Source organism: Exophiala xenobiotica, assembly GCF_000835505.1.
Source record: "Exophiala xenobiotica strain CBS 118157 unplaced genomic scaffold supercont1.5, whole genome shotgun sequence".
In the NCBI taxonomy this organism is placed as follows: domain Eukaryota; kingdom Fungi; phylum Ascomycota; class Eurotiomycetes; order Chaetothyriales; family Herpotrichiellaceae; genus Exophiala; species Exophiala xenobiotica.
Window position 1 is genome coordinate 3,313,125 of NW_013562490.1, and position 24,357 is coordinate 3,337,481.

Here is a 24,357-nt window from a genome sequence, read left to right on the forward strand (position 1 = left end):
CCTAATGAGGTTAAATAATTCTAAATCTTGGCATGCGGTTTGGCGCACGAACGAAATTTCCCTGCGGAAGGGACGATCTACATTCGTTCAACTCCAACTCTCACACCTCTTCAGCTTCCCAATTCTCTAGAACTCGCTTCTTGACTGAATCGCATCCTCAGTCGCAAACATGGCGAGCCCAGCAAACCTTCCTGCTATCTTCAATCCCACGTCTCAGGACATTGAAATGCTCCTGGCGGCACAATGTCATTTGGGATCTAAGAACTTGCAGGTGCACATGGAACCATACCTCTGGAAGACTCGACCTGACGGTGTCAATGTGATCAACATCTCAAAGACCTGGTATTAACATAACCAACAAGGAAGAAAGATATCAATTGCTAATTTCCGCGCGCGCAGGGAGAAAATTGTCCTCGCAGCCCGCATCATCGCCGCAATTGACAACCCGGCCGACATCTGTGTCATCTCTGCTCGTCCCTACGGTCAACGTGCCGTGCTCAAGTTTGCTGCACACACTGGAGCCGTCGCCATTGCTGGTCGTTTCACCCCCGGTAACTTCACCAACTACATCACCCGCTCCTTCAAGGAACCTCGCTTGATCATCGTTACCGACCCTCGCACCGACGCCCAAGCTATCAAGGAAGCTTCCTACGTCAACATCCCAGTCATCGCTCTCTGCGACACTGACTCTCCTACCGAGTTCGTCGACGTTGCCATCCCCACCAACAACAAGGGTCGTCATGCCATTGGTTTGATCTGGTGGTTGTTGGCTCGTGAGGTTCTCCGTCTTCGAGGCACTCTCGCTAACCGTGAGGTCGAGTGGGATGTTGTGGTCGATCTCTACTTCTACCGTGATCCTGAGGCTGAGGAACAGAAAGAGGAGGAGAAAGTGCCAGGTGTTGAAGAAGCTGGCCCAGCTGCGGTTGACCGTGGCTTCACAGACAATGCGGATTGGGCTGGAGAGTCGGGTACTGCGCCAGGTATCGAGGGCGCTCCCCAGGCTGATGCCAACTGGAACGACCCCGGCACCGGTGGTGGTGACTGGGCCCAAGAGACTACTGCTGGCGCCACCGCTGCTGCTGCTGTCGCCGCTACCAGTGCCAGCGGCTGGTAAAGAGGCATCAAAGCCATCAATCGAAAAAGTACTATGCACAATCTACAGCTTCATCAACAACCACCAGAAGAAAACATTCTCCGACATCCACCTGCTATCTTCAGAGAAATCTCGCAAGGTCGAAAGTCAACGGCACTCATGAGGGAAAGATACTCAACTGGGATCATTCGTTCTTCCTGGAAGAGGGAAAGCCCTGTGCTGGAGATGAAGGGATTGTACTTGATCGTTGCCCAGCCTTGTGGAAGATGAGTCTTGTGACCTGAGTTTCATCGAGCACAAGTCCAAAAGAATAAGATAGAACAAAAACACAGCAAAACCTGCACTGCATACACTTTCTCATTGAGTACCTTTGCTTTTCCCGCCCTGCATGCCAAGAAGTGTAGCAGAGTCCTATCTAGAAGCCAAAGCAGGTCAGCATCAAGGTTTATCGAGACCACGTCCAAGACTGAAGCATTTAACAGGGCCTGGCGAAAGAGCGCCGTATTTCTGTGTTACCAGGCTGAGACACGCATTCGCGCGCAATCTTCGCGGCCGGTCACGACAAGCCTTTCTGAGTCGACCATAGTTTACCAACATCCTTAATTAGAGCGATACGAGGAGCGGACCTATGATGTGAGGCTGAGGAATTACCATGATCGAAAACGGCAGCTGAGCAGCTCCAGAACGATAGGGTGAATCGGGCATGGCATTCTGTAGGCCCCTATTTCCGGCTGTTGCCAACAAACGGTCGATGGGCGGCCTTATACGAGTAATATGGCTTTTGAAACTCCCAGGGTGCAGGCTGGGTGGCAGGCTCACTTCATAACCACTAGACCCTTGTCTTAGCCTCTAGGCATCTGGGGCTGAAACCGAAGTCCAGACTCTGGCCTTCATAACCGCCTCAGCTCGCTCTTTATTCCAAAGCAGCTCCCTTGAGCTTCATCAGCATCTCTCGCCAGCTGAAGATGCTTCTGTATCGAATCAAAGAAACCTTGATTGTTCTGGGGCCACTTATTCTTCCTTTAGGGCTTCGCGCCGCGATGGTCTTGTCCATCCCCGCCCCAGCCTGATCGATCTGTTGAGCACGCACGGCCCGTTCCCCGAGCTCAGCTTCTAGCCGTACCCAAATCGAAGGAACCGAGGCAGACAGGGGATTCCCATTATGACTTGGGCACCGTGGGGAGTGGTGCACAACTGGTCACCATTTAAGATAGATGCCCTTGGTCTTGTCACGCTCCTAGGAGCTGAAGAAGTCAATGGCGCCGTGGGGCGTCTAGTCAGGAGCGCGTATCTCGAGTACCTGCCGATCCTTGGTGCTTTTGTCATTGCCGGCAACCAGATTACCTGCAAAGAAGCTGGTTTCAACCTCTACAATATTTCACAGGGTATCCATACAACCGACTTATCCGCCTGGTTGACAAGATGGATGTTGTCGCAGGACTTCGAAGCCACTCGGAGCTTCGTTGTCTGGAAGGTCACTCCTCCCAAATCTCGGCGGAATGATATCATCATCTCATTCATCATCAGCTTCATCTTCAACGGCTTCCTTATAGCTCTGACGATTCTGTCAAGGGATTGGTACGGCTTCGCCAATGCTTTGGCGATGGATATCTCTATCATTGTTCGAGTCTATGTGGTGGGTCAGCAACGCGCTGCCGTGGATGCTAGAGTGGACGAAGTTGTCAAAAATGCAACGCCAGCACCACCAGAAGGCACGTATGAAGCGGCAAGGGTTAAATGGTTACACGAGCTGGACGCAAGGAAGATGCAAAAGGAGGGAAAGCGAGAATCGAAGAGGAGAAGGCGTAGCCTTGCCTCCAATGGAGACCTGGATGGTGGCATATCAGGACGAGACAATGTCTCTACCCAGGATTTTGCCTCATCAAAGCGTCCAGAGCAGCGAACCAGACTGATGGACTCTGACACAATGCCTCAGCGTCCAAAGTTCGATCCGAAGAAATTCGAAGATCCCGATTATGCATGGACTGGCAAAAGTACCAAAGTTCTCATTATCCAGACGGATTCGAAGGCAGTAACTTTTTGGATGCCACACGAGTTACTTGCTCCACCATCTCTCTTCATTGAGGGTCCAAAGGTCCTGCATCCGCAAACATACTTTGTGGTCAGATCCATTGGTTGGCTTGCATTCGCGGTGCACATTGTGGCGATTGGCATGGCCGCTCTGGTCAGCCAACTGTACACTGTTGTCCTTATCGTGCTGCCCACAATTTTGCTGGTACTGAAATTTTCCTGTGATGACTCGGAATGGGTGCAGACGCTTCAGCGTTGGAGAAGGAGCTTTCTTAGTGGCTCGGGTACCAAGGAATATAAGCAGCATCAACAAGCAGATGAGAATGCTCCAGCAGCTGAGCCCATCAAGTTGCGGGAGTGCTGGATTGGTTCGCGCTTAAAGGCCGAAATCTACGAATGGCCCCAGTCGTACGAATTTGCCGGGGGCAAGGATTCGACCTGGACTAGCGGGCCTCTCGACCCAGGAAAAGAACGCTCCAAGAAACGACAAGATCTGTACGCCTGGCTAGCTCTCAGTCAGGATGAGGAAGAGAGCATGGACAAGTGGGACCTCTTCCCTCACATCCGCAACGATAACAAGGTATGGTGGGAAACATATAAAAAGAAGAAGAACTGCCTAAAGCGTAACGAGCACTTTGGACCACAGCTCGAACGACCAATGGCACCTGGCAAGAAAGATAAAGAAGATTTGCCAAAGTCAATCTTCCCGAAGGGCAGAACCGACACAGGGAACTTTGTGAGCGACGCGTCGGATCGAAGACGTGTCCAAGCGCGCAAGGAAAGCAGTGGAGTCACAAACAGCTCTGCATTTCCGGCCATCAGCGATCATGAGCATTCGCAGATTATTACTGATGAGGGTGGAGGTGCCATTATTCAGTCGCCGGTCGAGGTAACAGCAGCGGGCATACCAAGTTCCCTGGATGACGATGCTGCTGCATCAGCCCTTCCCTCACGTGTCCGTCGATCTGATGATGGTTTCAAAGAGGATTGAAGTCATAAGTTTAGGGGCGTGATTTTGTCGCGAAAGGATTTTGCATTCTACAGTAGTCGGATTTGAGCTATGTGGCATTTTAGCAAGAGATGAGTTGACGCGCTTCTATTTCAGGCGCCGTTTAGGTTATGGAGGTGATGCCTTAGCGACAAGCTGGCTCTTACACTCCAAATGAGTTGGTTATATAGTCAGTGGGAATTTGTGAAGATTGTAATAAACATGTCGAACAGCCGGGCCCAGACGACGTAACTTAGAGGACCCTCGCGAGGATGTCTCCAGCCTCGTGCTACAGACTAGCGTCACTTAAGCGACTCCTTTCCCCCAATCTAGAGCTCTTATTTCAATGCAAGGCTACACTAGCGCCGCCAAGCAACAGAACCTGCAAAGACATAAAAATAATCTCTGGTCACTGCCCTTGTCCCTGAAATGAGATCAAGCTGAATTTCCATGCGCGACGATGACGATAGTCAATGGTACGGCGAAGGAGGTGCGAGTGAGCTTGCTCGGCAAAGAGAGTATCATCATCAACTTCGGACTCTGGCGTAATTACGTCGCATCCGACCTTCTTACAAGCCTTGAGTCATCAACTTATGTCCTGATTACCGACACCAATCTTGGCTCTCTGTACACGAAATCATTCCAAGAAGCTTTCACAAATGCAGTTAGAGAGAAAGGGAGCTCATCGCGATTACTGGTTTACGAAATTCCTCCTGGAGAGAGTTCCAAATCTCGACAAACCAAGGATGACATCGAGGACTGGCTCCTCAGCCAGAGCCCACCATGTGGTCGCGACACTGTGATAATAGCCCTTGGAGGTGGTGTTGTTGGTGACTTGACGGGCTTTGTCGCTGCTACTTATATGCGAGGAATCAGGTTTGTTCAAGTGCCGACAACACTTCTTGCCATGGTCGACTCGTCAATTGGTGGGAAGACGGCCATCGACACCCCTCTCGGCAAGAACCTTGTAGGAGCTATCTGGCAACCACAGCGGATATACATTGACCTCGATTTCCTCGGGACGCTGCCGCGAAGGGAGCTCATCAATGGCATGGCTGAGGTCATCAAGACCGCAGCGATTTCCGAGGAGCAGGAATTTATCGCCCTTGAACATAATGCCGACCGAATCATGGCAGCAGTCAACGACGACGTCAAAAAGGGCGCGGCTAGATTTAAGGACATTGAGCCTATCTTGATAAGAATCATATCCGCATCAGCCAAGTTCAAAGCACACGTGGTCACGATCGACGAGAGAGAAACCGGGTTGCGCAACCTACTAAATTTCGGACATTCCATCGGTCATGCTATGGAGGCTTTTTTGACACCGCAGGTGCTTCACGGTGAATGCGTCGCTATTGGCATGGTGAAGGAAGCTGAACTTGCTCGACATCTGGGTGTCCTTAGTAGTGTTGCAGTTGGGCGTCTACAGAAATGCATAACTGCGTACGGTCTACCAACGAGGCTCGATGATGAGAAGGTGCGGAAACTGTCAGGCGGCAAGAAGTGTACCGTTGACGGAATGCTCAAGAAAATGGGTGTGGACAAGAAGAATGACGGAGCAAAGAAGAAGGCTGTTCTTCTATCCGCCATTGGACGCACGTTTGAACAGAAGGCTAGCGTAGTGTCTGATTCTGACCTTCGTGTGGTTCTTTCACCAAGTATTGAGGTCCTTCCAGGCACACCAAAAGATCTCAATGTGGTATGCGCACCTCCAGGTTCGAAAAGCATATCCAACAGAGCGCTGGTCCTTGCCGCTCTTGGTCGTGGAGTCTGCCGTATCAAGAATTTGCTCACGTCCGCCGACACAGAAGTCATGCTAGAAGCGCTGACTCGGCTAGGCGCTGCCACTTTCTCTTGGGAAGATGATGGCGAAGTCTTGGTTGTGAATGGAAATGGTGGGCAACTACAGGCCAGCCATCAAGAGCTGTACCTGGGCAACGCCGGCACAGCTGCAAGGTTCTTGACGACAGTGGTCACATTGACTCGACAGAGCCACGTAGCGTCCACGGTGCTCACTGGAAACGCCCGCATGAAGCAAAGACCGATTGGAGACTTGGTTGATGCATTGAGGGCGAATGGAGCAGAAGTCGACTACCTAGAGAGCCAAGGCTGCCTTCCGCTGAACATTGCAGCATCAGGCGGCTTCAACGGCGGTGAAATCAAGCTAGCAGCCAAAGTTTCGTCGCAATATGTGTCTTCATTGCTGATGTGCGCACCATACGCAAAAGAACCAGTCACGCTGAAGCTCGTGGGTGGAAAGCCGGTCTCGCAGCCGTACATTGACATGACCATTGCCATGATGGCCTCGTTTGGTGTCCAAGTTGAGAAATCAAAGACGGAAGAACATACCTATCACATTCCTCAAGGAATATACCGAAACCCTTCGGAATACGTGGTCGAAAGCGATGCAAGCTCCGCAACCTATCCACTAGCGATCGCAGCAATCACCGGGACTACATGCACGATTCCCAATATTGGATCAGCCTCTCTTCAGGGAGATTCTCAATTTGCCACTGATGTCCTGCAACCAATGGGTTGTGAGGTCAAACAAACGGCCACATCAACTACAGTGACTGGGCCACATAATGGAAATTTAAAATCACTCCCGAACATCGACATGGAACCAATGACCGACGCCTTTCTCACGGCTTCAGTCCTGGCCGCTGTAGCTCAAGGCGGAAAATCCCGCACGACGCGCATCTACGGCATTGCGAACCAAAGGGTGAAAGAATGTAACCGGATACAAGCAATGGAAGACGAGCTAGCCAAGTTCGGTGTGACATGTCGCCAATTCGACGACGGCATCGAAGTGGATGGTATCAGCCGAGCTCAGCTCAGGCAGCCAGAAGGTGGCGTTCATTGCTACGATGACCACCGAGTCGCCATGAGCTTCAGCGTCCTGGCACTAGCTGCTCCTCATCCCACTCTCATTCTCGAAAAGGAGTGCACTGGAAAGACATGGCCTGGCTGGTGGGACACAATGGCCCGACAATTCAGTGTCAAGTTACAAGGAGTGGAGTTAGAGTCTTCTGTGCAGTCGTCAAGGAAGAAGCTCGACCGAGGTTCTGCATCCATGTTCATTATCGGCATGAGAGGTGCCGGTAAGACGACCTCTGGCCGATGGGCAGCAAGGTCACTGGGCAAGAAACTTATCGACCTCGACACAGAGCTCGAGAACCGCGAAGGCAAAACCATCCCAGAAATCATCAAGGACCACGGGTGGGAACATTTCCGTGGGCGCGAACTGGCGATCCTTAAAACAGTCATGAAGGAAATGCCTGACAATTACATCTTCGCCTGCGGAGGAGGAATCGTCGAGTCGGCAGAAGCTCGACAACTCCTCATAAATTGGCACCAAACGAAAGGCCACGTCCTCCTGGTCGAACGGGACATCAACCAGGTCATGGACTTTCTACAAATCGACAAGACTCGCCCGGCCTACGTCGAAGACATGATGGGCGTCTGGCTCCGGCGCAAACCGTGGTTCGAAGCATGCAGCAACATCCTCTACTACAGCCAGGACATCCCGAACGAAAAAATGTCCGAAGCAGCGGCCGACTTCGACCGTTTCCTGCACATGGTCACCGGCAAGACCAACGTTCTGTCGCAGCTCAAGCAGAAACGGGAATCATTCTTCGTCGCGCTGACATTCCCCGACTTGCGCCCACACCTCCAGATCCTGCCCGAAGTCTGCTTGGGTTCTGACGCCGTCGAACTACGCGTCGACTTGCTCAAAGACCCGGCCGCACCCTCTGCCGTCCCCTCTCCCGAGTACGTCAAGTCTCAGCTGTCTCTCCTCCGCGCGAGCGTGTCCCTACCCGTGGTCTTCACGATCCGCACAAGCGCCCAGGGCGGGCAATTTCCCGACGACGCATTCGAGGCCTATCACACCCTGTGCACGCTCGCGATCCGCATGGGCTGCGAATTCGTCGACCTCGAAGTCGCCACACTGCCCGAGTCTATCCTATCGTCGATCTTCACCCTCAAGAACAGCTCACAGTCGTGCATCATCGCCTCGCACCACGACCCGCAGGCGCGCTTGTCCTGGAACAAACCTGGCTCATGGATCCCCATATACAATCGCTGCCTGCAGTATGGCGACGTGGTCAAGCTCATCGGCGTCGCAGACACGCTCGACGACAATTTTTCCCTGCGCAAATTCAAGGCCTGGTCCGCCTCGCAGCATCCCGATCTGCCGCTCATCGCGATCAACATGGGCCGCGCGGGACAGGCGTCGCGCATACTCAACGGGTTCATGACTCCCGTGAGCCATCCCGCCCTGCCGTTCAAGGCGGCGCCAGGACAGCTCTCGGCCGCAGAGATCCGTCAGGGTTTGAGCCTCATGGGCGAAATCGTGCCCAAGCAGTTCTATCTATTTGGCAGTCCGATCGCCGCGAGTAAGAGTCCAGCTCTGCACAATACGCTCTTCAAAGAGACTGGACTACCGCATCATTACGATGCGTGCGAGACGACGAGCGTTGATGTGGTCAAGAGTAAGATCCGCGCCGACGACTTCGGAGGCGCGAGCGTGACGATCCCACTCAAACTCGACGTCATGGCGTTGTTGGATGAGGTTGATGAGTCGGCGAGGTTGATTGGCGCGGTGAATACGATCGTACCTGTCCCTGTTTCCGTGGCTGGAGAGAAAAAGGTGAAACTCGTCGGACGCAATACGGATTACTTGGGCATGATGGGCTGTCTGCGAGCCGCTGGCGCGAGCACGGCGCTGGGCGACGCGGAGCAGTCGGGCTTGGTTATCGGTGGAGGAGGCACCGCGCGCGCCGCCATCCACACGCTGCACACGATGGGGTACAAGCCTATTTATCTCGTGGGGCGGGACGTGGCGAAGATCGTGGAGTTGGCCAAGGCCTTCCCGCCAGTCTATGAGCTCGTCGTTCTGGACACCGCGGCCGATGGACTGGAGAAGAAGATCACCACGCCGCCGACTGTGGCTATTGCGACGATCCCAGCGAACATACCCATCGACGCGTCGCTCGGTGGCGCATTGAAGAAGATCTTCTCGACGCCCGTGCCTGCGGCGTCGATGCCCAAGGGTCAAGGGTCAAGTGCGCCCAGTAGAATATTGCTCGAGCTGGCGTACAAGCCTGCGCATACGGACGTCATGAAGATGGCAGAGAGTAGTGCAGGTGGAGGCTGGAAGACCATTCAAGGACTGGAGACGCTGGTCACCCAGGGAGAGTGGCAGTTCGAATACTGGACCGGGATCAAAGTGAGAGGCTTGGGTTCGAGGATTACTAGGGTAAGTCTGCTACCATGCTGATGTTGTACTCTCTGACTTTTGTATTGCAGGAAGTTGTCCTCGGTGCTAATGCATGAGGTGGGACTGGAATCCTTCCAGCTCTCAAGTCCGCCGTATCGTTTTGCAGTGTCGTCGTTTTAGCATCAATCATTCCTGTCGTGAATCAAAAGTAAGTGTTGGTAGATACTACGAAAAAAGAAAATGGAGCATAGGACGGTGGGGATCGAAGTCTGATACTAGAAATACAGTAGTGGCTTTGAGACAATAAGTGCACCTCAAGGCATGAGTTCTTTGTTCCGGGGGCGCCTTTTCTTCTAGACGGGGTATCTCAATTACTGACACTCGGCTTCCATAACACGACGACCCTACTTTTTGTTGGCTCGTCAATATGGTACAAGTCATGGGTCCACTGACGAACGTTTCCTAAAGTCATCCCGAACACCGCTTGATCCTGAAGACTAACGCCCCATACAGCTTGAATATTAGTCTTGCGTGCCAGCTCACAATCCTTGGTTCCTCCTCTGCTCCTCCGCGTGCCGCCTCAGAGCTGCGGCTATAGCAGGATTACTTGACCAGGGCCCCGAAGAAAAGCTTTGCTGAGCTGTTATCCTGGGATCCGTTCCTGGAGCATGACTCTGCTGACCTGGTGGAGGTTGGTATGGCTGGTGAAACTGCTGCTGATAAGGCTGCTGATATTGTTGTTGTGGTTGTTGGTGCTGGAAGTTTGGGGTAAAGGACGGTGGAAATCCTGGCGCCAATTGCGGCATGAACGGAAAATTGGGAGGGGTTTGAAAGCTCCCGAAATTGAAGGAACCATTCGGTAAAGGTGTCATTGGCGAGGGTGTCGTAGGAGGATAGCTTATGTTGTGAGGCGTGATCGAGGGTGTTGTAGGAAGATTGAGCTCAGGCCCGGCAGGAACATAGCCAGTCTGAGAACTGTTGGCATTGTGCTGTTGCCGGTGAAAGCCACCACCTCGAGGCTGGTTGAAGCCACCTCCACCACGATTACCACGAGATCCTCCCCTTCCTCTGCCCTGGCCTCTTCCACGTCCACCAAAACCACCTCTACCAGCATTGAATGTGGACGGTGGTGGAAGCGGATGGCCTAGGCTCCGTTCTTGAGGTTGGTCCCCTTTCGCCAAAACGTTCGTCATGTTGTCTGGTCTTTGCAAGGGAGTGTAGCCTTCATCACCGCCGTCTGCGACATCGTCATAGTTCATTTTCAAAGAGCCACTGCCATAGCCGTTGTTATCGGCATGATGGCCATGAGGTTCACCACGCCCTCCGCGTTGGGAGCCTCTTCCAAACTTCGAACCACCGCGGCCTCGTCCAGTATCTCCTGACCTTCCTTGCCTTTTGGCTTTCACCTGACGCTTGTGTTCTGCCTCGGCTTCATCATCTGAGAATTCCATCTCGTCCTCAGCCACTTCCTCATCATGGAAGTTGGATGCGTCACTGCCTTTGACGTTCTTGAGCGGCTGAGTAAAGACAAAAGTTGAATGCTGAGGAACGTAAAAAACGGTCGTACCGGTCTGAGATAGACCAGCATCTGCAATGGCTTCGTCGTTCGTGAATCGAATCGTATATCGGGGTTCTTCGACTCGTCCGATCAAGTCTGCAACGACCCCGACAACTGATCGATCCTGAAGGCAGATCAATGACCCTGATTCCAAAACCTGGTATTCCCCTGAAGTCTTCGCCTTGATAACAACAGTGCTCTCGACCACGACTTCAACGTTGCCTAGCTCTTCTATCTTCATATCCTCTGTGACAACAATATCAGGTTTAGGTATTACCTCCTCTTGTCGCTCATTTGCTGTCCGAAGAGGAGCACGATCTGTCTTATCTCGTGATCTTCCTCCTTCGTCGTCAGACCCGCCATCTTCCTGCATGAGGAGCCGAGCCGTCTCTTCCGGATCAAGCATCGAATATTCACCATCGGCATCCTCGTCGCTATCTTCGTCCGAGGACGTGGTATCGTCGGAAGAATCGGAGTCTGAAGAGGAATCGTACGGTGAGGAGTCAATTTCCCACTCAGCACCCTCGGCATCTGCCCCAGGCGCTCGCGATTCCTCGCTTGGGATCACGTCCATGGAGCGTTCAAGATAGGCAGGAGCAGCTGGTGCCCCGGTTGTATCTCCTACCATCGGTATGGCACCATCAGTGTCTGACTTGACGTCTACCATGGCTCCCTGCATAGTGTTGTTTTCCCCAACATCATCTACGGCGGCATCTTGTGTTACCGCAATAGACACTTCAATCGGTGCAGCAGAGACTTCCGCAGCTGGCACCGTCTCGCTGTCCTTCTGACCTCCATGTGTACTGGACTCATGGTTTTCCACCTCTTGTGTTTGTTCTGCATACTGCACTTCGAGTGCCGATGCTGTTGGGAGCACGGGGTCTGTTAACGGCGGCTGCGCTGGCGCAATCGCAGAGGACTCGGCTTCAACCTGCAGCATCAATGCGTCCAACAAGGAGTTCGGGTCCTGACTGTCGTGCGCCTCCTTCATCGGCGGAATTTCAGCGATCTGCTCTTCTAGTCCACCCAGTCCAGGGATTTTGGAAGAAGGGACATCCACTTGCGACGTTTCGTTCAGCGAGCCATTGATTTCGTCCTCAGGGTACGCATGCAGAGGAGGGGCGTGACGGTCTTCCTCCGGTGAATTCGTCCTTTGGCGCTTGGCCGGAGATATGGGAAAGTCGTCGATATCCATGTCCATTGACAAAACTGCGGCGATATCAAGGACACTCAGAGCACTCTAGCACAGAATGCCCAATGTTAAGCGCAGTACGGAGTATTCTTCGAATGTCTGAGAAAAAATATCCTGGATGCGGAGAAGATTCAAATGACGGACTTTTTTCTCCGCAGCGACCAACCGCCCACGTGATGGCCTGGCGAGCCTAAGTTAGTCATCCAAAGGAGCCTAGTGGCCCTTGCTGTAGGAGTCATTCCGGGCACCGGTCCGCCATGAAGCTTCTTCATCGCAACATCATCATCCTCCCTGACGCACTCGACGAGCCTGTACTGCGGTCTCATGGGTAAATCGTGTAATTAAACTCGCTTAACCGGGGTGCAAACAGCTGCCGCTTGAATCGTCGAAGCAGCAGTTGGCACCGCATTGAACAGGAGGACCCCCTGCCACACAAATTGTCCTCGCTGCTGTTTGTCGTCGGATGGCACCCTAGCTCCAAATTACACGGATTTACCCATGAGACCAGAGTACGGAAACTTCCTCGGGTCCTGCTTGAGGTGCAGGGACCTCGAGGCTAGTTTAATCATCATGAAAGCCAACAAGACCAGCATGACGCCCTCAGGGTATTTCCTCTCCCCTTGCCAGCCTCCTCCGCATTATGCTCTTTAGCGTCATGCATGAGATATGGCAGGATATGATGCAATCCCTCAAGCGGCCCGGCAGCGTCCAGAACCCTTCAAGTTGACAGTCTCAGACGAGCAATTGAGTCAGTTCAAAAATCTCTTGCGCTTGTACCCCCGAGCTCCATCTCAAAACGGTGGACGATTCGGGGTGACGTACGAATGGATTTCCAAGGCGAAAGACCACTGGGAGAACACGTACGACTGGTAGGTCGTTGCCAATCCTCCTGTAGGGCAAGCTCTCGTCAATACAACAACCCTCACGAGTTGGCTAGGCGTGATAGGGAGGCCCGAATAAATTCATTCTCGAACTTCGCTGTCGAGACCAAAGACGATGATGGCGAAAGCTTTCAGAATTCAATTCGCGGCTCTGTTATCCCCGAACCGAGACGCTATCCCATTACTCTTTCTTCATGGCTGGCCAGGTAGCCACCTCGAGAAGTTCTTGGTGTCATGGATCAATGCCGCAAGCGATACGAACCAGAAGAGCTCCCTCTCCAGGTCATTGTTCCCTGGCTACCAGGCTACACTCTCAGCTCAGGTCCATCATTATCCCGTAACTCCACGTTGATGGCAATGGGGAGGATTTTGTGAAGCACGTTTGGCCTGTCGATTGAGGTCGCCGCTGGGCGCGCCTTTTCATGCAAGAGTCCAGACTCAAGCAGCAAGAAGCACCGTATATTGACGGCATTACCACCTGAGTGAGAAGTTCAATTCTTTGCCGTGATGCCCCTTTGGATGAGTGCTCTCACGTGACTGACCCTCGGCTCCGATATGTCGTTCACAGCATTTTTTCTACACGTCAACCCTCTAATCCAGCCGTGCTTGGTCTTCGGTTTACGAAAGTCGATACATTTGTGCTTCTGACGATATGATTAGCGAAGCCCCAGGTAGACAGCTGAGAACGGTCAGTCGTCTCTATGCGGGTAAATGTTCATCGCCCGATAGTACTCTAGCCGCCATCTGGCGGATAATGCACAGATCGATCGGCAACCATGAGGCATCCCGCCAACCGCCAGTCAGGTCCACGAGACGTACGGATACTGTCGGTTCGACAAGGCGATCCTTCCATCACAGCATGGCTTCATATACGTCTTGGTGTTCCAGGTAGACACTCCCTCAGTCTTCATTGCTAAGCGCTGAACACTCATTTCCTCATTTGATCTTTCGGCAACATAGTGACAGGCTAGCTCCAGGCGATAACCTTCCAGGATGGGCTCAATCTCATGTGACTGGAGAAGACTCAATGTCGGCGTGATAGGTGGTGGCATTGGCGGCATGTCTGCTGCCATCGCGCTCCGCCGGGCTGGCCACGATGTAGCGATATACGAGAAACACGACTTTGCCGGCGAGGTCGGCGCTTCAGTATCCTGCGCTGCCAACGGCACCCGGTGGCTGCACGAATGGGACGTCGACGTCGCCAAGGGAGACCCTGTTGTGCTCAAGAAGCTCATCAACCGTGACTGGAAGACTGGCGAACCTGTCAGTGTGTACGACCTGGACGACTACGAGGAACGATGGGGTTATGTATACAATATGTTCCACAGACAGTACATGCATGCGATGTTGAAAGACACAGCACTGCAACAGAACGGCGAGGGCACACCGGCAAAGCTTATGGTTAATCATGCGGTAAGCACGTCAAAGTTGCATTCTATTGTTGAGGTGGTTAAGTTGACGAGAAGCTCTAGTGTCAAGACATTGACTTAGAGAGCGGCACAATTACCTTTAAGAACGGCGAAATAGCACGGCACGACTTGATCATCGGCGCTGACGGGATTGGATCTGTGGTCCGCGCAATCATAGGCATCCAGCCGAACAAGACGCCATCAGAGCAGAGTTGTTTACATGCGAATGTTTCGACCGAACACGCAGTGAAACTGGGACTTGTCGACTATTCCCAACACAATGCTCTGGAATACTGGGGTGGTCAAGAGGGCAAGTGGGATAAGATTGTGCTCTCCCCTTGTAACGGCGGGAAACTGTTGTCATATTACTGCTTCTTCTCCCGAGACAAGGGCGACTACAGCAGCCATACGTGGGGTGGTGAGGATCTACCCGTGGAACAACTGTTGGAGCCGTATCCAGAGTTGGATTCACAGGTGCTGAACCATCTCAAGATCGGAGAGGAGATACGTCCATGGCGGTTATGGGTGCAGTATGTCTTTCCTCCGCTGTCAGGATTGCCGCGGCTCGCACTAATCCAGCTTTTCCAGCAAGCCTTATCCCTATATTCACAAGAGTATCGTCTGCCTCTTAGGAGACGCTGGACATCCGGTATGATCTCCCTTTTCCCCTGGCCCCAATACACGAGAGTAGACTAACAACGCGCAGATGATGCCTCATCAATCTCAGGGCGCTTGCATGGCGATCGAAGACGCCGCAGCCCTAGGAATTCTCTTCAACAAGCGGTATTTCAGGGGCGACATTGACGAGGCGCTTGCTGTTTACGACCAAATCCGACTGCCACGAGCGACGAGGGTACAGGCAGCTGCCGCGAAGGCTGCTTATAACATCAATGAACGCATCGGTAAGCAGCTCTTTGGCTTTAGTATGAGGTAGGCGCTGAAGAAGGTCGCAGGCTTCTCCAACAACAAGAACATTGCAACGTATAAAGTCGAGGACGAAAAGAAGAAGTTGACGATAGAGGAGATGAACGCGTACGTGGGACAGCATCCACTTCTAAGATCTGCCTTACTAATGGGGATAAAAGGTATGATATGTACCGAGACATCGAGCAGAAATTGGCTGCGAGAAGAGGCGAGACCTACAAGGATAAGTGGCTTGACGGTTTGCCAATAGGACTGGAGCTGCCGAATGGGCTCGTCGTGGGATCTTGAGGTCATAGTACTGTCCTGCGTTTTTGCGGCATTGGTGGCACTCAAGTGCATGTCTTTGGAGTTCGCCGTTTCGCCTTAACAACATGATGAGTATAAGCTGGGTATCAATTCGCTCGAGCGTGTGATCGTGGGCAAAAGGGGTGTCTGCCAACTGCTAGAACCGATTCTCGAAGTGTGTCTCCCCCTTCTCTTTTCGCTCCACGTCGTCCCGCCCAGGCGAAAAAATGGGGGCCTTCTTCGAAGGCCATGATAACTTCGTGTATCTCATGCTTCCAAATCCCACCCACCGCGGTGGTAAAACAAAAAAAACATGACCTCGAAAACTGAGATGAGAGGAGTGGGATTCGAACCCACGCGGGTTTCCCCATGAGAAAACAAACTTCTGTATTCAGAAGCCAAGATCTTAGATACTTGAGTCACACGCCATAACCGCTCGGCCATCCTCCCGGACAAGAAGTTACCTCAAAAATAGGCTTCTCCAAATGATATAATCCGAATAGTTTTCGCCAAGCCCCCCGTTAAGTTTCGGCATGCGGCCGTTCTGGAGCTTGCCCAGGACTTGCCAGGTTGAGTTCGAGGGAGCTCTTGTAGCCGTTGTAGTCTGTAGGCCAAAGGCTGGTGGGCTATAGCGAATGGACGTGGACTTTATGATCTATGCAGTAAGCACCCGGCACAGGCTTTGACCCCTATACGTAGTAGACCAGCAGCAGTCTGTCGGTGTAACACAGTACGAAGCGATCAATCGATCAATCTTGGCATATCTGTCTCCTTCGAATTCACTTCCCTGATTCTACCAACTCAGGAACAGCAATCAGCAAAATGGATCCCAGCAACGAGCAGTCTAAGCAGCGTCGGAAGCCGATCAGTATGCCTACGGGGTAAGTTTGCTGGCTACAGGAGAGTTGAGAGCCGATGCTGACACACACAGAGTTCAGTTACAGACCACTCCGAAGCCGGCACCAGCGAGGTTCTATCTACCATTGAATGTGGCTTTCTACCTGTGTTTCGCTTCGCATCTGCTAGCAGCTCTCTATGCCCCCATTCAAGACTGCGACGAGACTTTCAATTACTGGGAACCCTTGCATTATCTCACCCATGGGTACGGTCTCCAAACGTGGGAATACTCGCCAGAGTACAGCATCCGAAGCTGGGCGTACGTTCTCATCCACGCCATTCCAGCCAAAATTGCTGGCCTTCTCGGACGCAGCAAAATTCTGGAATTTTATGCGTTGCGGGTCATCTTGGCCTTCATTTGTGCAGCAACCGAGATTCGACTGTACTCGGCCATATCTCGAGTCCTTAACCCAAGGATAGGGGTCATATTCTTGATGATTGTTGCCTTCAGCCCTGGCTTCTTCTACGCGTCTTCTGCATTTCTGCCGTCCAGCTTCACCATGTACACCTCTGCTCTCGGACTCACTTCGTTTATGGACTGGCATGGCGGACCGAAAACAGCGACGGGCATTATGTGGTTTGGGATAGGAGCTCTGCTGGGCTGGCCCTTTGCAGGAGCGCTTATAATACCCTTCGTCATCGAGGAATGGTTGATCACCTTGATAGGTCAAGCCGACATGTTCGAGACTTTCCGGCGCTACCTGGATGGTGTCGTTCGCTGTCTCATTGTTCTCGCTATCCAGGTCGGTATTGATGCCTTCTTCTACCACGCACCAGTTGTGGTCCCGTGGCGCATTGTGGCATACAACGTTTTCGGTGGGAAGGATCGAGGACCAGACATTTTTGGGACGGAGCCCTGGGATTATTATGTTCGCAACCTGCTTCTCAACTTCAACTTGTGGTTTGTCCTGGCCGTGGCCTCCGGGCCTCTCTTCCTGCTGCAATCGGTCATCTTCAAGCAAAAGACGACGAATCAGCCATCCTTCAGGACGCTCACGTTTCTCATACCCTTCTACTTGTGGCTTTGTATCTTCACCCTCCAACCCCACAAAGAAGAGAGATTCATGTTCCCTGCCTATCCGCTCCTGGCACTCAATGCAGCGATAGCATTTCATTCATTTCTAGCATGGATCGGGTCACCAAACTCGTTTGTCTTTGGCAAGATCCCAGCCAAACTCAAGCTGGCAGCCGTTCTTCCGATCATCTTCCTGGCCATCAATGTCGGCTTGCTCCGAATTGTTGGAAGTGTTACTGCATATCGGGCACCACTGCAGATATACGGCACCCTCCAGGTTCCAAACGCCACTGAAAGTGGTGACACAGTATGCTTCGGCAAAGATTGGTATCGCTTCCCGTCATCTCACTTTCTCCCCAACGGCGTGCACGCAAAGTTCATCAAGAGTGAATTTGACGGCCTCCTTCCCGGCGAATTTCATGAAGGCAACACCGGGTTTGGATTGTTTCCTGGTACATGGCTAATCCCATCCGGAATGAATGATCGCAATGAAGAAGACCCTGGAAAGTACACCGACGTCCAACATTGCACCTACCTAGTGGACTCATATATGCCTGGTATGCGGGCAACAGAGCATGAGCCGCTATACCTTCGAGATGAGAAATGGGAGCGAATTTCATGTGTACCGTTCTTGGATGCATCTCACACAGGAACGGTTGCTAGAACCCTGTGGATCCCTGATCTTCCCTTCATCCCTCCAAAGTACCGTCGACACTGGGGAGAGCACTGTCTCCTGCGACGGAGGAATTCCTGATGTTGGAAAATGTCATGAGACACCGAACGCGAATTAAAAGGAAAATGACCGCGATCCCAACATCGAGCATCATCCTCTCACACGGTCTTATCTATGCGACTCTGTGCACACTAATCTGCCGGACCGGCCTCGCGGTAGCCTTCCACATGTGCTACCAGCATTTGCGGAGAAATCCACTACGATCCTCAATATGGCAATCCTTTCCAGCCACATCTCGGACCACATGATTGGATAATCTGGAACCACGCTTTACATCAGTGGTCAATGATAAGCAACCGCCCCTAAGGTGAGGGTGGCAGGCGTGGTAACCGGTCCCAGCTTGGGGACTCGGAAAGGGCCAGACGTCGAAGGGTTGGAGATCAATCCGTTCGGCGTGCAGGAGAGGTCGAATGTAGACATCAAGTCCGGAGGGTCTTCCTTCATATATGCCAGTATACTCTTCGTCGAGGATATCTTCCATTGCGTCCCCTAACGGAGCTGCCCACTTCATTCCACCCACGGAACTCCCAGGGACGTTCAGTTCGTCATGGACTCACAAGCGGTCAAACGGTCACTCGCAGACCTCATCACCCGCTCCCAGCCATACGTCGAGCAAGCCAACACACAACTTCAGAAATCTCGACACCACTGCTCATCATTACTAAAATCCGGCCAGCAACAATTCCACACACTCCTCGACAAACCTCACGCCAAAGAACTCCTCCCGGCCATCACTCTATTAGTCTTCCTCACGCTCGTCCTGTCCTCATACCTCTCCCGCCGCCACTCCAAGTCCACCAGTACACGCCCATCAACACCGACCATCGAAAAGGCCAGCCCCGCCGCCCGCAAACCAGGAACATGGACACCGTCCTCCTTCACGCGTCCCAAACCACCACCGTACCCAGATTGGTCCATCACCACCACAAAGCCCCTACCCTACCGGCCCTTCCGTTACGGCCCCAAGTACTTCGTAACCATGGGCCTGCGCAACATCAAATTCGACGACTGGATCGAACTAGACAACCACTACCCGCGCTACCACGCCGACAAAGCGCGGCGCATCAAGGAGCGCGGGTCTAAGTGCTGCAGAACCCATCCCGAAGCACTCCCCGCCGCTTACGAACTCCTCGACGAACTGCGCAGCTACCTAACGGACCGCTACCCGACACTCTACCAGCGCACCGAAACAGGCATCCTCAATCTCTGGTCCGGCGAGCACATCGACACGACATCCCGCCCCTTGCCCGAAGACCCCATGCAGTCCTGCGCGCGCCTCACACAGGACGACCTCGCCATCATGATCGAGCGGCCCGACGGGCAGTACTACCTCCTCGCCGGCGCGGTCCTGCTGGCCGGCTTCTGGCGGCTCGAGGACAAGTACGGCATGGTGCTGTCCGAGATCCACACGTCCGGCGACGTGCCGCAATTCCGCGAGAAACTCGAAAAGGGCATGATGAACTTCTTCCGCCGCCTGAAGCCCGAGGAACTCGTCGCCCGGAACAACTACTTCCTCCAGGTCGACGAAGACCTGGCCTGGAGCAACTCCATCGGGTCCGAGGACAGTGACGGCATCAGTTGGAACACGGCGGAGAAGAACCGGGCGCTTGAGCACCACTATTTCCGCAGCGAGAGGCAGACGTTGCGCCGCCTGCCGAAGAGCGGAGGCGTCGTCTTCACCATTCGCACGTATTTCCATCCCATCACCGAGGTTGCCCAGGAGGATTATGTGCCCGGGAGACTGGCGAGCGCGGTCCGAAGCTGGGGAGACGATGTTAGTCGGTACAAGGGCAAGGAGAAGTATCAGGACGTGCTGCTGGAGTATCTGGACGCCAAGCACAAGGAGCAGCTCGACCGGGGTTTGAAGCTGGAGGAGGAAGACGAGAAGAGGGCTTATCCTTTCTAAGGGAGAGAGGTGTTCATGGATTCCCTCTGGTAGATGGAACGGCTTCGCTGGGTGCGAATGTTAGATCGCCTTGCAAGAATGATAGTTGCCGCCATGTAAGGGCAATTCAGTAAAAGACCGACCTTGAAGAGACCATGAAATGAAATTTGATCGTTTTGCATGCAGATATGAATCCGCCAACTTATGGCTTCGTTTGGTAGATCTAAAACGCTGCAGCAAAGGACAAGTCGTCAAGCTCTCTAGCAAAGCTCAGCGTTGCTCGTCATATCAAATTCATACCATCATGTACCTCTTGAGGTAAAGGCGTCAACAAACCTCTCAAGGCGTCGCCTAAAGTGCGTTGAGCTGACCAAAATGACCATGCTCCAGATTCGTTGTGCTGGTCATTGTGCGTCCAGCACTTCCAAATGACATGACCGAAATCAGAACCACGAAACTACTACCTACACTTGGCTCCTCCTGGCTCCGTTCGCGCCATTTTCCAAGCCAGCAACCTCCCTCATTCTTCTTCGCTCCTCCGCCTCGCTTTTGGCAAGCTGATCCCGCTCATGAATCCACGAACACTCATCGCGGAACTCACAAATACGACACTTCCAGGCATCTCGCACTTCCACGCCCTTGGGATCCCGTTCTCCTCGCCAGAACGCCAGAGCATCATAGAGGTAGGACTTTAGAAAATTCGGATTGAAAATGATGGACTTGCTGCCCAGTAGCTCCGGCTCGCCATCAGCTGACTCCCGAGTTGCCGAGACATACCGGGCGGTCAAGAGAGAGGAAAGGCGTGTTGGTAGAGACGGTGGACTTGGAAGTTGCGAAACAGATTGTGGTGTTGAGGAGGGTATTTCCTGGGTATCTGGCGTGGAAGTGAGCGTGGCACCGAGGCTCGGCGAAGGGAGTAGGAATGTTTCTCGGAACTGCCACATCATGAATTGCCAGAGCTTTTCGAGATTGTTGTGTTGGAGCAAAATCTCCATCGAGTCCTGCGTTGAGGGCCAAACGTCTTCACTGTCGATTTCTCGATGCTGTGAGCTAGCCAGGTCGTAGACTTCTTGGTTCAAATTCCCGATCTGCGCAATGAATTCGTCTGAGAAGGTCGCGTGAACGTCAAGCCCATACCGCATGGCAACTTCAGTGAGCGAGAAATTCCCTTGTGCGAGATTCTCGAGCATGTAATGGTACAGATGCAGTTGAATGACAGTTGGTCGGATGCTCGACCCTGTAGGCAGAGTTGATGACCCTCTCGTTTTGACATCCGTAATGTATACGCGTGTCTGGTCAATGGACCGTGTCGGCCGCCGTGATTGTGAAGGCTCGGTGGCGTGACTGCTGAGCGCTGTCTCAATCGACTGGCCCTGCTCTCTGCTTTCGCTGGTGACCAGATAATCCCGAATACTGGCTTGATACTCTGGCGGTAGGGGCCCTGACTCCTGGTTCAACGCGAACTTGAGGCTCTGCTCCTCGAGTTTCAGGTCCGGACACTCGTAACTAAGCTCGTCCACGACGCCATTGACGAACTCACCACCCACGGAACCCCAGATTTCCAGTTCTCGAGTCCGACCTGTCTCACGTAACGTCCTCAAGCCTTGAATGACGTTCCAGATCCGCAGACCCCAGCTATCTTCTTTCGTTACGATCCTCACAGGCACAGTAACGTGTACTTCATCTTCAAGAGCCTGGTGGACTGCGCTGCCTTGTTTCATAGCCGGGGTCCTCCTCTTGCGCCCATGCTTGCTCAGCACGTAGAAATATTGTAACTCGCACCAGGAGGGAGATATCAGATCGGTGACCGAGAGTGGTTTCTTCGGCGGCTTTCTAAATCGTTCAAGCGGAGATCGCTTGTCAAGTTCAGACGGCTGCTCTGAAGATGTCTCTTCTCTTTCCAGCTTCAGCTGTCCGTTCTCGCCATTCTTGGGTCTCGATTCCGCTAGCCGCTAGTCAGCTTGTCAGCGAGAAAGAGGGAAGGGCGAAGACGACAACTCACCACTCTGGTCGCATATGTTCTGCTCGACGAGAATCTCTGTAGGTTGAGTCTCGACGTGCCATTGACGCGTTGCTTCGTAGCCAAACACCTTAGGCAGACGAACGCCTGGTGGTGCTTCATAGTCTTCGATGTCTGTGACCTGTAAAGGCGCTCTCAGGTCGGAAGATTGCCCTGCGGCGACTTCAAGGAGGAGTCGATCTATTATCTCGAGTTCTTCGGGATCCTCTGCAAAGTCGCTGTATTCATCCCCATCCTGCTGCAGATCATCTGCTACGTGCGATTCAATTGCCTCAGTCTGCATACGCGTGTCTTCATCATCATGCGGTTGATACCGATGTTCTGGCATGGTCAAGGAGAGATCGAGGATTGATGGAGGCGTTGTAAGCGTCATTATTCACTGAACGACGACCACGACGCCCAAAGCACAAACTGAGTCCGGCAAGGACCTGGAACTCATAGTGAGAGAGCAACGCGATATATACACCTTGGTCCATCATGTCGGTCTGCATCGTGCTTGAAGCTGCCGTGTTTAGGTCCTTCTGCCTAGTTATGACGGTCACTGTGGACGTGTCGCGGGGGTCTTTCGCGCCTGGAGCGAAGTAGTGCGCCGCCTGAACGCGAACGAGATCCAATACATTGATATCGTTACCATTCTTGTCTACATTCTACGGTCTATGTTCTAGCGCCCTGACTCTGCTCCAGACGTGCTCGCTGTATATCCCGATATGCTGGACACCTGTATGCGGGGCTTATTACCCAGTGTGCTGTTGTGCCCTGTCCACCGTCGACTCGAGGCAAACTGCTGCTCTTCCCTTGATGCAATGTCTATCCTCAACTGCGAGCATTCAGAATCCCAGTAATCCAACCGCCAAAGTGATTCGATTGAAATGGACATCCCTTCAACTCACACTGCGACCTTTAACTGTTTGAAGGGCTGTCCAGCGAACGTGCTCATTTGACAACCAACCCTTCCGGCACAGCAGGCCTAATCATGGAATCGGTGCTGAACTCGATCTTCTCTTCCTTCCTGTTCAGGAAACTGAGATATGTCTGCCAGGCGATTGCAAATATCCCACTGAACATAAACCTGTAACTCGGCGCAATGAAGTAGAATGTAAACGCCGTGACTGCTGGCCACAATTTCAATGAGTTGACAATGCTCGTCGGCACCGTAGCTTTCACCCTTGTGACGACGCCTGAAAGTGACTCTCCAGTCAGGAAAGCCTGCATGCCGAAGAAATACGTGTTGAATATTGGCGTGAAAACAGCCTGGTTGACTGCGACTTTCGTTGCGATCGACGCGATCTTGGACTGGAAATTGAAGTTACGGCCCAGAAACAGAAACCTAGTATCTTATGTCAGTTCTCGTCCCTCTCGTCTCATGCCATCTCTCTGAGTTGCCCGTTGCCCCAAAGTCAACTCACCATTTGTACCCCGGTATGCTCGCGAGCGCCCCAATCGTGAGCATGCGCAATGTCCTGATCCCATCGTAGCGTTCTCCTCCGATCTCTTGGGCTCCCAGATCACCACACAGGTACGTGACCAAAGTCGTGCACACTTGTACCGTATACGGCCTCTTCACCTGGCTACGGTGAAACCAGTTAAAGAACGTCGACACCGGTCCTAGTCGGTGGTACCATAGCTGGATGGGGATATCGACCGGCTCAGTCTTCGTGCTCTCGATCGTCACTTCATTCGGCGTATGTGGAGGAAGCTGACTTTCGCTGACAGACTTGGACTCCTTGGGCGCGGAAGAATTGGTGGATTTACGCTGTTGGGCATGCTGAGGGCGGGATCGAGGGGCCCGTAGCCATGGATTTTGGGCACCAAATTTGAGCGGCGCCCTGTGCAGTCGTATCATCGTCGTGTGTCTGCCATCTCGAACATCAGCAGCTGCGTCCTCTGAAAGACAATTAGCATTTTTTGCACAGATGTTGGTCACAGAAACTCAACCCGATGATCGGTAATGCAGGTTGCCGAAGCTTAGATCCCCTTTTCAGCTGCAGGTGAGATGCCGAGATGGCGCCTCTGCGGCCTTGTAGTTCGGAAAGTTTAGGTGGCGCTGGCCCCTAAGATCGGCAGTCGTCAGCGCTGAGAGTTGCAGTTCTAGGGACAATCCAGCAATCCAAATATGAGCTCACCAGGCCTCGGCGGCTTTCAGAATAGCTAGGTTCTGGTAAGGGAAAGCCAGGCCTCTTTCTCAAAACAGAGACGTCTAGAACAAAATCAAGAAAAGAATACGA

General features: G+C 52.8%; 10 protein-coding genes and 1 non-coding gene across 12 annotated transcripts; 7 read left to right on the forward strand and 4 right to left on the reverse strand.

Annotated features, from left to right (window-relative positions):
* The first annotated feature begins 91 nt into the window (after positions 1-91).
* PV05_09027 (40S ribosomal protein S0) lies at positions 92-1,669 on the forward strand. Its single transcript, XM_013458583.1, has 3 exons — positions 92-342; positions 400-1,524; positions 1,576-1,669. The coding sequence occupies exons 1-2, from the start codon at positions 170-172 to the stop codon at positions 1,112-1,114; spliced, it is 888 nt and encodes a 295-aa protein (XP_013314037.1). The 5' UTR covers positions 92-169; the 3' UTR covers positions 1,115-1,524; positions 1,576-1,669.
* A 304-nt stretch (positions 1,670-1,973) lies between these two features.
* On the forward strand, positions 1,974-4,340 carry PV05_09028 (uncharacterized protein). The gene has a single exon (XM_013458584.1). It carries the CDS (start codon positions 2,256-2,258, stop codon positions 4,113-4,115), a length of 1,860 nt encoding a protein of 619 aa, XP_013314038.1. The 5' UTR covers positions 1,974-2,255; the 3' UTR covers positions 4,116-4,340.
* Positions 4,341-4,542: 202 nt separating this feature from the next.
* PV05_09029 (3-phosphoshikimate 1-carboxyvinyltransferase) lies at positions 4,543-9,780 on the forward strand. The gene is made up of 2 exons (XM_013458585.1): positions 4,543-9,372; positions 9,423-9,780. The coding sequence occupies exons 1-2, from the start codon at positions 4,573-4,575 to the stop codon at positions 9,447-9,449; spliced, it is 4,827 nt and encodes a 1,608-aa protein (XP_013314039.1). The 5' UTR covers positions 4,543-4,572; the 3' UTR covers positions 9,450-9,780.
* PV05_09030 (uncharacterized protein) lies at positions 9,591-12,168 on the reverse strand. Its single transcript, XM_013458586.1, has one exon. The coding sequence runs from the start codon at positions 12,090-12,092 to the stop codon at positions 9,873-9,875; it is 2,220 nt and encodes a 739-aa protein (XP_013314040.1). The 5' UTR covers positions 12,093-12,168; the 3' UTR covers positions 9,591-9,872.
* Positions 12,169-12,749: 581 nt separating this feature from the next.
* Positions 12,750-13,174, forward strand: PV05_09031 (uncharacterized protein; the record flags this gene model as incomplete). The annotated part of the gene is made up of 2 exons (XM_013458587.1): positions 12,750-12,952; positions 12,979-13,174. 2 exons carry the CDS (start codon positions 12,750-12,752, stop codon positions 13,172-13,174), a joined length of 399 nt encoding a protein of 132 aa, XP_013314041.1.
* A 783-nt stretch (positions 13,175-13,957) lies between these two features.
* PV05_09032 (uncharacterized protein) lies at positions 13,958-15,585 on the forward strand (the record flags this gene model as incomplete). Its single annotated transcript, XM_013458588.1, has 6 exons — positions 13,958-14,377; positions 14,437-14,903; positions 14,962-15,022; positions 15,080-15,275; positions 15,327-15,405; positions 15,459-15,585. 6 exons carry the CDS (start codon positions 13,958-13,960, stop codon positions 15,583-15,585), a joined length of 1,350 nt encoding a protein of 449 aa, XP_013314042.1.
* A 329-nt stretch (positions 15,586-15,914) lies between these two features.
* Positions 15,915-16,032, reverse strand: PV05_09033. Its single transcript has one exon. It is a non-coding gene; the product is annotated as a tRNA-Leu (tRNA).
* Positions 16,033-16,404: 372 nt separating this feature from the next.
* Positions 16,405-18,248, forward strand: PV05_09034 (uncharacterized protein; the record flags this gene model as incomplete). The annotated part of the gene is made up of 2 exons (XM_013458589.1): positions 16,405-16,463; positions 16,514-18,248. The coding sequence occupies 2 exons, from the start codon at positions 16,405-16,407 to the stop codon at positions 18,246-18,248; spliced, it is 1,794 nt and encodes a 597-aa protein (XP_013314043.1).
* Positions 18,249-18,774: 526 nt separating this feature from the next.
* PV05_09035 (uncharacterized protein) lies at positions 18,775-20,133 on the forward strand (the record flags this gene model as incomplete). Its single annotated transcript, XM_013458590.1, has 1 exon — positions 18,775-20,133. One exon carries the CDS (start codon positions 18,775-18,777, stop codon positions 20,131-20,133), a length of 1,359 nt encoding a protein of 452 aa, XP_013314044.1.
* Positions 20,134-20,212: 79 nt separating this feature from the next.
* On the reverse strand, positions 20,213-22,647 carry PV05_09036 (uncharacterized protein). The gene is made up of 2 exons (XM_013458591.1): positions 22,115-22,647; positions 20,213-22,064 (listed from the first exon to the last, which is right to left on the reverse strand). The coding sequence occupies exons 1-2, from the start codon at positions 22,232-22,234 to the stop codon at positions 20,577-20,579; spliced, it is 1,608 nt and encodes a 535-aa protein (XP_013314045.1). The 5' UTR covers positions 22,235-22,647; the 3' UTR covers positions 20,213-20,576.
* A 110-nt stretch (positions 22,648-22,757) lies between these two features.
* PV05_09037 lies at positions 22,758-24,295 on the reverse strand. Of its 2 annotated transcripts, XM_013458592.1 has the most exons (3): positions 24,068-24,295; positions 23,539-24,016; positions 22,758-23,459 (listed from the first exon to the last, which is right to left on the reverse strand). In XM_013458592.1, exons 2-3 carry the CDS (start codon positions 23,973-23,975, stop codon positions 23,066-23,068), a joined length of 831 nt encoding a protein of 276 aa, XP_013314046.1. In that variant the 5' UTR covers positions 23,976-24,016; positions 24,068-24,295; the 3' UTR covers positions 22,758-23,065. The 2 variants fall into 2 exon arrangements, with proteins under 2 accessions (XP_013314046.1, XP_013314047.1); XM_013458593.1 differs by having other exon boundaries at positions 23,539-24,295.
* Positions 24,296-24,357: the final 62 nt, after the last annotated feature.